At 43.6% G+C, this 15,445-nt stretch overlaps 3 protein-coding genes across 4 annotated transcripts in view; 2 read left to right on the forward strand and 1 right to left on the reverse strand.

The window, feature by feature from the left end:
• Nucleotides 1-6,583, forward strand: part of cysu (peroxidase homolog) — a 42,265-nt gene extending 35,682 nt beyond the window's left edge. Inside the window, exons 13-17 of one of the 2 annotated variants that reach the window (XM_017904568.1) lie at nt 719-811; nt 1,067-1,236; nt 1,372-1,480; nt 3,752-3,842; nt 5,707-6,583. In XM_017904568.1, coding sequence (XP_017760057.1) covers nt 719-811; nt 1,067-1,236; nt 1,372-1,480; nt 3,752-3,842; nt 5,707-5,853 — 610 coding nt within the window. In that variant the 3' untranslated portion in view covers nt 5,854-6,583. Of the gene's footprint in view, nt 1-718; nt 812-1,066; nt 1,237-1,371; nt 1,481-3,751; nt 3,843-3,900; nt 4,116-5,706 lie in introns of those variants that run through there. The other variant, XM_017904569.1, reaches the window with a different exon arrangement.
• Cep290 (Centrosomal protein 290kDa) overlaps nt 1-15,445 on the reverse strand; it is an 80,067-nt gene that overhangs the window by 56,433 nt on the left and 8,189 nt on the right. Inside the window, exons 21-25 of the mRNA XM_017904566.1 lie at nt 15,326-15,445; nt 15,090-15,256; nt 14,332-14,530; nt 14,002-14,259; nt 13,802-13,886 (exon numbers count right to left, since the gene is read on the reverse strand). The exon at nt 15,326-15,445 is cut by the window's right edge and continues 6 nt beyond it. Of these exons, the coding sequence (XP_017760055.1) occupies nt 13,812-13,886; nt 14,002-14,259; nt 14,332-14,530; nt 15,090-15,256; nt 15,326-15,445 (819 nt within the window). The 3' untranslated portion in view covers nt 13,802-13,811. The remainder of the gene's footprint in view (nt 1-13,801; nt 13,887-14,001; nt 14,260-14,331; nt 14,531-15,089; nt 15,257-15,325) is intronic.
• On the forward strand, nt 12,906-13,286 carry Eh (Eclosion hormone). Its single transcript, XM_017904572.1, has 2 exons — nt 12,906-13,002; nt 13,120-13,286. Exons 1-2 carry the CDS (start codon nt 12,906-12,908, stop codon nt 13,284-13,286), a joined length of 264 nt encoding a protein of 87 aa, XP_017760061.1.

The raw sequence follows: 15,445 nt of genomic DNA on the forward strand, positions 1-15,445 counted from the left end.
TAGGCTATATATTTTAGGATGCCGAGAAACAGGTGTTATTGTCTTCAGCGTACAGGAATTAAATATTTATATGCTCCTCGTTTAATCGAAGGAATATCGGGTCTGCGCGAAAGGTTTGAGACACCGAAAACAGACAGAACAATACGAACGGAATAATACGAACGCTAAACTCGGAAAACTAATTTAACGCAAGAAAAGAACACTGAAATAACGTAACTATAACACACGGAAACACACTCTAATTCGACTCTCTCCAACACCGAACGACTCACGCCCGTGCCGGTCACGATCTATTCCTACGAGGACTCTTCAACGCTTCTTCGCTCAGGACACTGCCTGTGTCGTCGGGGTCCTGTTTTTATGCTTTTCGCAAAGCTCGATGGCGTGCTTTTTCCAATCGCTAATTCGCCGATATGATTCAGCCCATTAGCGATTTGCTCCCATAAAAAGCACGTCGCTTTCCGGATTCGCGATTCGCCCCCCGCGACGATTACGATTTCGTTGACCCGCGTTCCTCCTCCCCGTAGAGACCGCGCAACTTGGCTTTGCTACCAAAAATAGCCTTTCATAACGGTATCTGTTTCGATTTCCTTCTAGAAAAATGTCACGCATAGCTCATCTATCGGTTTTCTAAAATAAGAAATCCCGAAATAGTATCCTACGATATATTATACAATTTTGATGAAGATATTAACGATCCGATTTACGATCTCCTTAGGAAATACTGCGGCCTACCCTGGGCAGAAACCTTCGACGACCTGTTCGGTTCCATGCCAAACGAGACCATCAGACGCTACAACTCGATCTTCGAGTGAGTACTATCCACGTGTCCATCCTCGGATCAAACACCACGCGACGTTCCAAGCAAAGGAATAGACGAATTCCAACAATTTCGGAGCTCAGCGTGGAACGCCATAAGCTCATAAATAATTCAAAGCGTGGTGCTAATTTTAGATCCGTTCATTTCCAACTATGAATCATATCCGAAACACGTTCGCGATAATCGTTTCGGCATGTTGAATATAACATTCGCGGAAATAACGGTGCGAATCTCGATTCGATTTAGGCATCCAGCTGACGTCGATCTGTGGTCCGGCGGCGTGTCGGAGAGGCCACTTCCGGGTAGCATGCTCGGGCCAACCTTCGCCTGTGTAATCGCCACGCAATTCAGCTATTCCCGTCGAGGCGACAGATTTTGGTACGAGCTGCCTAACCAGCCATCGTCCTTCACTCTCGGTAAGGAACGAACCTTTCCAATCGCGAAACTCGAACAGACGCTATAAATTCAAGGACTCTGACCAGTTAGATCAGAGGACGGAAATGATCGTCGGTTCATAGTGTTCCACAGCTACAGAGACTTTGTTCTTACAGACCAACTGAACGAGATCCGGAAAGTGAAGCTCGCCAGAGTGATCTGCGACAATACGGACCTCATCGATACCATACAGATCTATCCCATGGTGTTGCCCGATCACGAAATGTAAGTAAGATGTCGGGCAAAGAGGTTTCTGGAAAAAAGATTTGAAAGCTGGTTGGAGATCGTATATCGATTTAAGAGGTGTAATTAGAGACCGCGTCGTCATTGACAGATGAGAATGGGGAAGCAGAGAACGAAAGTGACGCTTAATCTTGTTGTATAACGAGACAAGTCTCGTGATTTATCCACGAATGGAGGTTTTAGAGGCACGACGAAGTTCTCGGGATATTTTTTCCTCTCGCGTTTATGGCAAAGGTTTTGTTACAAGCTACTTCCTGCAATCGCTATTGTGAATTTTTATACGGTGATTAAGTAACACCTACACCATCGCGTTTCGTCTTTGGCCAAACTTTTAGTCACGATTAACCCTTTGCACTCGACGATTTTTTAAGTATAGAATAGTAGGAGTTCAAAGATTTTCTGCTATAAAACTGACGATACTTTTTGAGCAGTAAATAAGAAATCGTATAGTAATTAACGCAGTTTAGAATTATCTGACTTCGATCTTAAATTTGGAATATTAATCGATCTTCGAAATTTTATCAAATGACGACTGAATAATAATTAAAATGGTACGATGAAAATAAATAAATATGTAGGAATGGAACGAGGACGGCCCTGAAAGAAAGTCAAGAGTGTTTGGGCTTAGAACGAAAGTGACCATGTGCAAGAGGATTGACTGCAAGGAATGTTTATGATAGAATCCAGTGAAAATTTAGGGATGCGTCAGAGTGGTTGAAGTACCTGGCCCACCGAGGTTGCGTGGGAAAGGGTATGAATGAGAAAGAAAGCCTGAGTATGAAAGAGTACAGAATTGTTAAAAGTCAAAATGTAAGGGCGTGAGAGGATAATTTTGCAAAGACAGTGAGACAGTTTTGGAAGGGCAGTCTATCAGTTTCAGTTTAGAGTGTCAGTTTATGAAAGTCAGTTGTAAGAGTCAGTTTTAACCCTTTGACTACTGTGGGCATATTCTAGTATAGAATAAAAACTTTATATTAGATAGAATTCTATACTAGAATAGATAATAAATGAATATGTCAAAAAGTAAATCTTGCAAATCAATCTACTTAGTAGTTATAAACATTTGTACCACAGCAATCATGCTGTGCCAATACTTTTATCTTGCACTGTATGTAGGAATCGTTTTTGGGTGGATGGACTTAAGATAGACTTTTTGACATATTCATTTATTATCTATTCTATTGAATATCTATACTAGAATATCTATACTAGAATAGATAGTAAATGAATATGTCAAAAAGTAAATCTTGCAAATGAATTTTTTTAGTAGTTATAAGCACTTGTGTTGCAACAACTATACTGAGCCAATACTTTAGTCCAGCACTATATGTAGGAATCGTTTTTGGGTGGATCGACTTAAGATAGACTTTTTGACATATTCATTTATTATCTATTCTATTGAATATCTATACTAGAATAGATAGTAAATGAATATGTCAAAAAGTAAATCTTGCAAATCAATTTTTTTAGTAGTTATAAGCACTTGTGTTGCAACAACTATACTGAGCCAATACTTTAGTCCAGCACTGTATGTAGGAATCGTTTTTGGGTGGATCGACTTAAGATAGACTCTTTGACATACTCATTTATTATTTATGCTAATATAGAATAAAAATTTTTTGACATATTCATTTATTATTTATGCTAGTATAGAATGAAAATTTTTTGACATATTCATTTATTATCTATTCCAGTATAGATAGTAAATGAATATGTCAAAAAGTTTTTCCTGCAAATCAATTTTTTTAGTAGTTACAAGCATTTGTACCACAATAATCATGCTGTGCCAATACTTTTGTCCAGCGCTGTATGTAGGAATCGTTTTTGGGTGGATCGACTTAAGATAGACTCTTTGACATATTCATTTATTATTTATTCTAGTATAGAATAAAAATTTTTTGACATATTCATTTATTATCTATTCCAGTATAGTATAGTATAAATGAATACGTCAAAAAGTTTTTGCTTCAAATCAATTTGTTCGGTAGTTATAAACCCTCGTACCACAGCAACCAAGCTGTGCCCATACTTTTGTCCAGCACTGTACATAATTACATTATCTCGATAAGTCTGTGCACTTCGAATAATCGAAGTCACGAGAATCTGCGAGATCAGTGATTTCGTCGGAAACCTAGTGTTCGCTTCGTTTTCTCGTCTTCCTCGAACGCCGCCATTCGTCCGACTTAAACTTCGTTTGCACGTGAAACGATCGAGAGATTTGCGAGATAACTCGATTCGTCGTCCCTCTTGCAGAAACCCACGAGTACCCTGCCGAAGTGGTATCCTGCCGAGCATGGACCTGAGCAAATGGGCGGAATTCCCGACCGCGAATCACGCTCAATACGTGAGTAATCTAGAGGACAAGTACCAGGCGTACGGAAAGTAAACAGGCTGTTTTTTAGACGTAAAATTTAGAAACCTACCGCCTAGACGAACACCACCACGTAGTCGACAACAGTCACGAGCCAAGAAGCACGACCCTTAGGCACCCCTTTTACCCGAGACACTATTACGGTACTGTAGCATAGCGAACTATAGACGCGTCTGCATGTTGCATTTCGAATCAGCTTAGGGACACAGAGGCAGGCGAACGTAATACAGTGGTAGCATCCGGATAGACCCCTCTAGCGACCTTAATTAATTAGACGAATACTCGTGGAGACATTTAATTTATTGCCAGGCTAGAATTATAATTTATATTCGTTCGAAGGTATAAATTATGATCTCGTCATAGTCTCTTTTTTTTCTTCTATCTCTTTCTCTCTCTGTTACGTTATCTTCTTTTTTTATATACTTTTTTTATACGTAAACATATATATATATATATATACATATACATAAATGTAAAGATAAAACCATAGAAGATTAATCTTAAGAATTTCCACGTTTGCGAAGCGTAGGAAGCTTCGAAGTGTTACCGATTCGGTCAGAACTCTGTAACGTATCTTTAACGACAGATCCTCACGAAAGGCGTGGTGCACACCGTCATCGAACTTTTGCGTACACATGTCAGTAATTATCGTCGAACGGGATGGAGACTCGAGCCGTAGAAGTTGCAAAAACACGAGCGTTGCGTAACGCGTTAATATGCAATACGCGACAGGGACGCGTTCGCGTAGTAACAACTTCCACGCCGACTGCTTTTAATAATCGCTTTCCAAGTACCTAGTACGGCTACAATAGAGCATTTAGCTGTGGCTGTGTTTCGTATCACGGTCGGGACCAGTTGCAAATGATTGCACGATTTGCACGGATTAACAGGTTGCGAAACGAACGACTCCATTTCATTCAACTTCACTCGTTTGCCGTTAGTTCCCTCTGGAGTACAGTTATCTAATAGAAAAGTAGACGAACTCGTGTTCATTTTACGCGAATATCGCGATGGTAGACCGTCGCGTGTTAAGTGCGAATACCTGTCGAATACTCCGACCTTATCGTTATGACCGGCAGCCATTTTCTCTGAATTCGCGTCTCGCTCGATTAGACAAATTTCCCCGATACCAGGATTATTCTCGTAGAAATTCGTTTGGTCGATTTTTATTTATCTCGCGGTTGTCGGAATCCGAGCATCGTGCGAATCTGAATAATTTCAAACGTCCGGTTTAAATTACTAGTTGATTCGCGATAATTTCTACACGCTCGTGTCGTGGACCTTGATCGACGATGTACAGATTATACCGAGTGTTTCGATTCGAATTTACGTAGAATTACGTAGAATTAGAGAACGATCGTGTGTGATATTTTTATACACTCGTGTATCGCGAGTGGAACATCGCAACCCTGCAATCGTCACGTCCTCCCAGAATTCTAGTACGACTATTAGTAGCATCAAAATTCTTCCATCATTGTCACTTATCCACCTATCCCGCATCGAGTCCTTAATTTATTCTTCGTAACTTACACACGATGTACATAATAGCACGTAGCAAAAGTTCACCCCTTCCATAAAATCGCATCAAGGTGGGTAGCACGTATTTCAGCAGTGTCTATTGTCTAGTCTTCCCCAGAAATAAAGAGAGAAATGACAAGAAAGAGGTGCAGGAGGTCGTAAAGACATAGCCTATCCCAAATTCCAATTTTAATTTCGAAAGCATGAAAGACAGGGAAAAAAATATCGAATTTGAGAACGCAGAGAGGTTCCCTGCGATATTCTACGAAGGATTATACGATGCACGAGCACCTACAAATGTAAACCTATTGTACTGTAGCGATTGGTGGAGGAGCACTTGCTTGATGTACCAAGACGGCCAACGAAACCGGAAAAGGTGCGGAACCAATACAACAGACAGCAGGTTTTGCGACTCTTCTTTGAAAGCATTAATGGCATTGCTTCGTATCTGGGATTGAGAAAGTAATCGTGCACCAACGACTAAGTATGGAGCATCGATGCACGAGGGTGAATCGCGATCTGACGATAATCTTTCGAACGACGCCATTTTGTTCGTTCGATCGCGAGAAAAAAGGATAAAGAAAAATACCTATAATCGAAAATTTCGCAATTTCCGTAAGAATTTCTTCTAGCTTTATATAGTGTTCGTTAGATCACAACGATGCATCATACCCATTGTTACCCCATTAACAACGATGTACGAAGAGAAAAGAAATAAATTGTTTCGTTCACCCTCGCACTATCGCGCACGTTCTAGCACTCTAAGGCACTGCCCGTTTATATCTCATATTTAATGGACATATCGAGAAATTAATGATACTTATTGCATATCTGAAAGTATACTGCGAAACAAGCGTTCCTTCGGTAGAGACTTCAGCCGAGAATCCACCATTTTTATACGCGCTGTACGAAAGAATAAATTCGAATTTTCTAAGAAAAACAACAACGAAATTTTATTCGAATTATTCAGTCAGTCTACCAAACGAACAGCTCCAACGCAGCAAGTATCGTACCAAGCACATAGATAGTAAGCAACACTGTTCGAAACACGCTGCCAAAGCTGCAAACGCGATTTTCAATTTTAACACGTTAAACGCCACGCCGGTTTTACGTGCCGTTCCGTTCACGTCACAGTTAGCCGCCATGTGGGCCCTTCCGGGCCGTAGAGACCGGCGAGGCCCGAACGGATAGTCTAGCGCCGGTCCCTAGCTACCGGCGTGGCGTTTAACGCGTTAAAGATTCTCTGAAAATTCTCTTAACACGTTAAACGTGACGCCAGTTTCCCGTGTCGTTCTGTTCACGTCACTATTAGCTGCCGTGCGGGCCCTTCTGGGCCGTACGAATTGGCGAGGCCCGAACGGAAAGTTTAGCGCCGGTCCCTAGCTACCGGTGTGGCGTTTAACGCGTTAAAGATTCCCTGAAAATTTTCTTAACACGTTAAACGTCACGTCAGTTTTGCGTGTTGTTCCAATCACGTCGCAGTTAGCCATCATACGGGCCCTTCCGGGTGAGGCCCGAACGGAAAGTCTAGCGTCGGTCCCTAAGGACCTGCATGTCGTTTAACGTTATAAAGTTCGAAAATTTCGCGTTTGCAGTCTTAACAGCGAATAACACCCGAACACGAACCAGTCGAGCCACTGGGAAGTCGAGCCATAAGCAACTACCCCTTTATGGGCCTAAACGATCGCCTCGGAGAGAGGGTTAACAACTAGTATTAGCGCTAAAGCACATAGTAATTTATACGATACTATATATATACATATCTACTTCATATCCATGTGACTTACTTCACGTATATAATTTACTGAACCAGTACGTTCTTTCTCTATCGTCGTTGTAGGCGTACCACCCTTTCCTCCTCCACCCTGTCCGCCCGAACTTCTCTTAGTTTTAGTATTCGAGTAAGAGGAAAGCAACGTGGTGTGGAGCGTGAATCTATCGTACGGTGAAACAGCATTTACCTTAGTTTTGCTTCAAGTATTATTGTATTACTGAATGTATATACACGCGTGCACGATGGCTCAGGTGAACAGGGAAACGGTAACCGAGAGTTACGGTCGTAGACACACTGGTCCATGGGGTTTCCTCGCGGAGGCGACACCGTTTCGACGATGAAAGGGAAAGAAAGGGGAACGGTGTCCTCTGAGCCACTGTACACTCGCGGTCTATCACTTTTGTAATTGTATCTTGTACATAAGTACCGTGAACGAATAAAGTCACATTAACGAGAGTGCCATTTATGGAAGCTTCGTTTTGTGAATTCACCTCCCTCATTCTATCGCGTTCTTTCGCTGAAATCCGTTATCGAACGATACCGTGCAGTTGGGAAACGCGAATGGCATTTCGGGTCTAGCGTTGTTCTATGCAATGGCACGGTAAATATTTCACCGCGGCGAGTTACGCGGCGGGCACGTAAAATTTACTACCTCCGGGGAGAATGATTTACAGGGTAGTTAAAAGCAGCACCTACGTTTCTTGTTCACCGACTCGTTCAATCGAAGGCACGATGTTAAAATAGCCCCGCGAATATTTCTTGAAGAAGTATTCGTTTCGTATTGGATCGTTGACACGTGTCAGCTTCGCGATCATCTCGTCGTCAATCTCATCCGCGAACGAGGCAGCCGGTAAAGGAAACTAGGCAGGAGTCAGGGTAACAGAGATTCGCAATTTTCAGGCCGCGGGAACGCCTGCTACCAGATCCGTCGAATCGCTAATAACTTCGTGGAGACCTCTGACGACAGGCGAAGACGCGAAGCAGTCGACGAAAATGAATAAAAATTTCCAAAAGAGGACCAATTCTCTGGCACCAGATACCGGTAATAACGCAAACAGAAATGGTACTGGTAGAGTGAGATCTGTCGAATCGCTCCTGACTTCGTCGAGGCCTCTGGTGACTAGCAGAAACACGAAGCTGTCGAAAATGAATAAAAATTTCCAAGAAAGGACCAATTCTCTGACAGCAGATACTGATAATAACATAAATGATACTGATACAGTAACTAGATATAAGAACAGTAGCCCTGTTAACATCTTGAATGACACCAGTCAGATCCCCAAACTTGGTTCTGAAGGAACAATATCCTCTATCGCGAATTTAGGTAGACAGGTTAGAGAAAACGACGAAATCGTTCAGACGTTGCACAATCTCCAAAATGGGATTATGATCGAACGATCCAAGCGTTCCTTAAGCAAGAAATCCAATTACGTGGGTTTCGATGAACTGATTCTTTCGTCAGAAAAGCTACAGCGTCATCCTAACCTCAGCTACGAGGAGCAACAAAAGCGACTGAACCACACGGCTCAGACAGAGAGTATAAATAAAAATTTGGAACGTACGATGGACGAACGAGACCTGGACGTGGTGGAACCATCGTATATTACCACTTCGACCGAACCACCGTCCGAAGAATTAAAAAGGAACAGTTATATCCCAATATTTCCCATTCGCAACGATACCGAGAACCTCGAGCCGGATAAAGCGGAAGGAACGACGACAATGCGATTGAAAAATTACAATAATACGAGAAACGACGATGACAGGGGTTCCGCAGGGTCAGAGAAGCCTGTAGATCTCAAAACTACTGGGTACACGTCGAATGGAAAGTTTAAGGATACGAGCGAATTGCAGAGCTCGGTTAAAGAGCAACGAAAGGATAAAAGTTACATTAATATACGGGATCATCAGAAAAATGCGGAGAACAGGACGACCTCGGATATTCCGGACTATGACCCGAACAAAATTCCTTACGTCGAGGTGCCGGATTACTCGGACATCAGAGAAGAAAGTCTAGACGAGGAAGATCGAAGGAATAAAAATAAGCTAAGAAAACAAGATGATTTCGTAGATCCAGATTCGTCAACGGAGCCGGAATCATCTCCCAGATCTCCAAACGAGTCCGAGGAAAACGCAGAAGAGGAGCCATTAACAAATCCCATTAACGAACCTGATAAAAACGACGAGCAGAAATCTCCAAAAAATTCGGAACAAGATTCGCCAAGATTTGCCAAAGACAATTCGAAACCAGAAGCTGTGCCCAACGTAGACGTGTCTGACGAGCGTAGAAAGAACGATGAACTCGAAGGAGATATCCGAGCGAAAATAAATAACGAGGACAGTTTAAATAACCCCGACCTTAAGAAGCCAGCAGTAAACTCGCAAGAGGAAGACGGGGCGCGCAGAGACACGGAGGAAACACAGCGACAGGGTGACTCCGGCAGCCAGTCGAGGCCCATAATTTTCGACATAAACGAGTACAGGAAGCCATTCGATCTAGACGAATTTCTTAAGGACGATCCGATAATGAAAAAGTTGAAGCTGCTCGAAAAGGAGACGCGGACCAAGTACGGAAAGAACGGGAAACGAGTTTCAGGCGACTTTAACGAATCCGAAAGTGATAATGCGTTCAAAGAACGAGCCTATAGCCGAAGAGGTTCCGCGGAGACGCGGGACACTTTCGATGATTTACCGAAATCTCGTCGATCCAGCCACCTGGTCGACGATCTCGCGGAGGCGGGCAAGGAGAGCCACAGGCAACGCGAATTTAGGGCTAAAGTAAACAAGGGGACGAAGAATGGCGGGGCCCCGGTGAACAGTGAGGACAGCGACGAGGATTCGCCGCGGTTCTACTTCAAAAACGATAAGGGAAACCGATATTTCACGAACGGCGTTATTAGAAAGCTGAAGGAAGACGCGGACGCTGGAGGAGATGGGAAAAGGAAGAAGAGCGAGCGTAAAGAAGACACGTACAACGCATTGTCGGCGGTCTTGAGCAAGAAAAGCCATGTTTCGCGGCTGGACGAGGACACCGGTGGAAGGAGCGAAGCCGGGGACGAACCGGCGCTCGACTACAAAAACTTCTGGTCCTTAGAATATAAATCTCCGCGGACGAGAGCCGACATGGAGGCGCAAGAAAAGAGGAAATAGCGGGATAGCGATTGAAATCATGCCGAGATGTCTCGCGTATTGTGACATTCCGACGTGCTGCGCGGATAGAGACGTTACGTTAGGCTGATCCTCAATGCTGCGGATCGAGCAGTGGATTAAGTATTTCGGGAATATTTCGTGTATCCGTGGAGCATGTCGAGAGTAATAGATGGAAGCAAGAGAGAGATTAGGAGAGCTTCATTTGATCCAGTCTTAGTCGTAGTGGACGAGGTCTAATTTGCAGGAGGGAAATAAAGGAGGAAATTGTGGAACAGCGATTGAAATCGCGCAGAGATGTCTCGCGTATTGTGACATTTCGATAGGCTGATCTTCAATGCTACGGATCGAGCAGTGGATTAAGTATATTAAGGGGTTATAGTGCAAAGAAATAGTAGCCAGTGGAAAAAGTGTATAGATGTTTATTAACCACTAGCGCTGGCAAGAAACTCACAGACGCGTGTGTCAGAACGATCCAGTGTTTCTGTGTTTCTGACAATTGCCTGACGACGTGTGTACCACGTGTTTGGCGATTCTGCCACAAAAGCATTGCGACGTGCGTGGCACGTCTTTCCAGCGTAAGTGGTTAAACCAGCTAATGGTTAGAACTGGCCTGCGTATTTAGGGCCACATAGGTCAAAGACGTCTCCAGAAAACCGGGGTCAAAAGACAAAACGCAGGGGAAGGGATCACCCCCACATTGCTAGAGGGTAGAGTCTATTTTACTATTTAGTTTCTACTACAATAAAGTATTTCGGGAATATTTCATGTATCTGTTAAGCATGTCGAGAGTAATAGATGGAAGTAAGAGAGAAATTAGGAGGGTTTTATTTGATCCTGTCTTAGTCATAGTGGATGAGGTCTAATTCGCAGGAAAGGAGGAAATAGTGGTATAGCGATTGAAATCACACCGAGATGTCTCGCGTATTATGGCATCCCGACATGCTACGCGAATGGAGACGTTACGTTAGGCTGATCTTCAATGCTACGGATCGAGCAGTGTATTAAGTATTTCGGGAATGTTTCGTGTATCCGTGGAGTATGTCGTGAGTAACAGATGGAAGCAAGGGAGAAATTAAGAGAGTCTTATTCGAGCCTGTCTTAGTCGTAGCGGATGAGGTCTAATTCGCAGGAATGGAGGAATACAGTTAGGTCCTCTTTAAGCAATCTTGCTAAAGATCGATCGAAATATCCGTGAGAATCCCGTGGCGAGGCGTTGCACGATTCCAGGAGAGTGCAGGAAATCGAAGAAATCGAATTAAGGTAAGATAGGCAGCGGGGTTTCCCTCGTCCGAGGGATGAATCTGGGCTCAACGGATATATAAGGCCGTCATCGTACAGTGCTCAGTGTCATTCGTCTGGTTTTATCAATTCCAGCAGCCTCGGCTCGATCCAAGCGCCAACAACCAGGTAAATACGAGAACCCAGTCGATCCGATAGAGAGAAAACGCATTTCGTGCCGGTCACGTGGCTATCCTTTAGCCAACCGATCGGGCCCGGTCTCGTTCCCGGTATTGTCCATGCTCGCCGAACTCGAAGCACATCCTGGTCCATTGATCCGCGATATTGCCGTTTCCAACGATCGATCGTGCGTTAACATCGGGCCGCGACAACGATCGATCGATCGATCCTTGGTCTTGAATCTTCAAGTGCTTCCTGGAGAGAGACGGGTGAAAGAGACGGCTGCGAGACGGAGAGATAAGAGACACCTTCCATCCATATTTATTATCTTTATGCGTTCACAATGTGGCCGTTAAGGAGAACGCGGAAGTACGAGTAGCGAGATTCCGGTTATAAATGACGGTATATATCGAAAGAAAAAGAACAAAAATAAGCAGAGGAAAAAAGCAACGACGCGAGAAAAAGAACGGAGGAGATAAAAGGTGACCACCGACGTAGCGGACACGCTGGGGCAATTTACATGGAAGCGACGCGGGGGCCCCCCGCGGCCGATAAATATCGGCGTTCGCAGAGCAGAAAGGATAATTCGGACTTATTAAAGAGACACGCGTGTCTCTCGTTTCTTGTTTACCGGCCGCGTGTGACCGCGGGGCCCGTTCCTGTTGCTCCGGGCCCGCACTCGACCGCCTCGACGACTTCGACAACTTCGCGCGTTATCCCTGAAAGTTCATGGATGTCGTTCGCCGTCTCTTTCGCTCCAGTGCACCTCTTCGTCCCCCTTATCGACCACTTGCCCGAGACCGGTGATTAATCGAGGAAAGTGAATATGATATCGAAGCCGTTTTGAGCCGTGCATCCTGCCAGAGGCTAACTCCAGCCTCTGCTACCCGTATCCTGATAGCTCTACCTTCGCTAGGATTCGCGTTCTATTGGACACAGCTGATCGTTTTTTCTCGTGTCTTCTCATACCGCGTAGGAGTAAAAGCTGATGAACGCGATATCGAGCGTTGGCATTATCGCGGATCCTTTTGGTTTCTTTATCTTCCTTCCAGCTGGAAGACGACACGTAATTCACAATGCCGTGGCACGCGTACCCCTTGTCCAAGTGAAAGTGATTACGTTGTTCGAGGTAGAAAGGTGGAATTAGTTGATCCTTAAGAACATAATTATGATTTAATCCTGCATCTGTTTCAGCCATGAACACGTCAAGCCGCATTATGTTGGTGCTCTTCCTCGCCTACGCTTTGGTCTTCATGCTCGCCGCAGGAGGCGTCCCCTTCGATCGAGCCATAGGTGAGATTCGTTGCAGGATAACGACAATTTATCAGAGATTAAATAAATCTAAATCGCGTGGCCAACCGCGTTAACGAATTGGTTAATTTGACCAAATATTCCTGATCGTATGCCCAGGTGTCTGCATCAGGAATTGCGCCCAGTGCAAGAAGATGTTCGGCCCGTACTTCCTGGGCCAGAAGTGCGCAGATTCTTGCGTCAAGTACAAAGGAAAGCTCATCCCCGACTGCGAGGATGAGGGTTCGATTCAACCGTTCCTCCAAGCGCTAGACAGCGACTACTAGGTCGAAATAAGTTCCTCGCTACTAATAATTATTCGTGTCAAGTATACGTAATACGTGCCAAAAGTATGTGTCGCCTGAATTCGCAAAGAGGAATCCTAATGATAGAAGTGTATATCTTAAGCACGAATGCAACGTGGTATTGCATACTTTGTCAGACACGCAGTACCTCTTCTTCCCTTCGTGATCGTTTCTTCATCCCTTAACTGAGGGTGACGTACGCAGTTGCGATAAATTGAAACAATCTCGCGTTTTATTCGTGAACATTGCATAGCCCACTGCTACTCACAGTACCAATCGTGAAGTATTATCGACATTAACAAGTCTAAAGTAGAGTAAGAACTTTTGGTTGGGAAAACGATATTTAGAGAATCCGGAAGAAAATTCTGTCAAAGTCTGTCATCACTCAGGAGACAGAAGAAATGTCGAAATCGCATTTACTGATGATTGACAGTAGACAGCAAATACTCGATACTACTGCTGTTTATTATTTAAAACATTCCAAAGGTTCTACTCACCAGACGTTGTTTACTCCGGAGTAGGGGGTATTACACGACACTCTGGTATCGTAGACAATGTCTGCCTTGACTCCAGTTGCTGTACCTGAAAATTACATAAGTTTCGTCATACCGTCTCTGTATTGTATTTTTCTTTCTAACTCGAATTCTCGAAGAGCGTTTCTCTGCTCTTTCCACGCGTATATAGAATGTATATTTACACGTTGTCGAAGAGTTCTCTCGTTCATGGCTGCTCTCGATAATAAATGTTTCACTTTGTCTAGGAGCTCGGACTTGTAACACAATTGTTCCCTCAACATTTTTATTTCCCCGTTGTCTTCTTCCATCTGCACCTTCTCCAACCCTGCTACCCTTTGCTCGGCTAATTGCAAATCGGTTTCCAACGCCACGATTCGCTTCTGCGCCTCCTCGTACTGATTTCGCAACGCGATCTCGCTTCGAGTGTTCAGTGATTTAGCCTACACGCGAGATCGATGGAATTAACGAAATATAATCACCGAATAAGATTAAAAATTCGATCATGACCCTACTTGATGAATAGGATTCTTTTTCGAAGCAAGTTTGAGACGCCTGTTCTCCACCTGCAGCTTCTCCACGATTCTTTTCAAGGTGAAGATCGTTTTCTCCATCTCCAAGATGGACTTCTTCGAACCGTGATCGTGTAAGTCCTTCTCTGCGGATCTAGGACTCGAATCTGATGATTTTTCTACCTTCAGTAGCTCTATGTATCTACATGTGAGAGACGAATTGTGAGATCACTCGGTTCTTTCTCACTGCTTAATTTATTATTAATTCATAGGAGAACAAATTTGCGTCTAATTAATTTTATAAATAGATTTATGGTATGTAATTTTAGAGTTCGAAGTGTATAAGATGAGGAAATATTGTTAAAATTATTGTAAAGAACAGTATTCTGATTAAAAGAACAGTGGTACCTAATTCTCCAAAATTTATTTTACTCTAATAAGTTTCACGTTGGAGTTTGGATACTTAACACGTTGAGCCTGGAGCTGATGTTGCTATCTTTGCCGACGTTATGACAAAAATTCAACGCTATTTGGACGCAAGACAGCCAAAAATTTGACTAAAAAAGTCGTCACGTTTTGTAATGCTCGCAAAAGCAAACCACATTTTTGTTTACAGTGTTTCAATAAATATCATTAAAATTGCTACATTTATTTTTTAACTTTGATACTGTCGGTCCTCAGGAACTGACGCCGGGCTCAACGTGTTAAGTAACCAAACTCCAACGTGAAATTTTGAGTAAAATATGGATTATGCAACCTACTTCTCCAAATGCTCCACCTTCTCTCGTAACCTAGGCGTATCAGCGCTCGCCTTTTCCAATTCGAGACGAAGCTCGAAGTTCTCGGCTTCCAGTGCTAAGTTCATTTTCTCTAAAATGTCTCTAGTCATTTCCAGTTTCTCTAATTGACTAATAACACAGCTGTTACCCTACAAAACACCGGCAAACGTGAAAAACAAATCGACGATGAATTAAGCAGCTGCAGCCTAGAGACAGACCTGAGAAACAGTCTCTAAAGCGGCGATGCGATTCTTCTGCTCCTCGATTTTCAGCAAAAGTTTCTCGTTGTCCTCGTTCTCCAGTCGATCTGACAATTCTTTGATACGATCACGCAGAAT

This window comes from Eufriesea mexicana, unplaced genomic scaffold (genome assembly GCF_001483705.2).
Source record: "Eufriesea mexicana isolate 0111107269 unplaced genomic scaffold, ASM148370v2 scaffold2989, whole genome shotgun sequence".
In the NCBI taxonomy this organism is placed as follows: domain Eukaryota; kingdom Metazoa; phylum Arthropoda; class Insecta; order Hymenoptera; family Apidae; genus Eufriesea; species Eufriesea mexicana.

Excerpts from the sequence above, each read along its gene's own strand:
- Eh (XM_017904572.1), top strand. The coding sequence starts at position 12,906 with ATGAACACGTCAAGCCGCATTATGTTGGTGCTCTTCCTCGCCTACGCT. Across the intron at positions 13,003-13,119 it reads CCCCTTCGATCGAGCCATAG|GTGTCTGCATCAGGAATTGC; the intron begins GTGAGATTCGTT and ends TCGTATGCCCAG.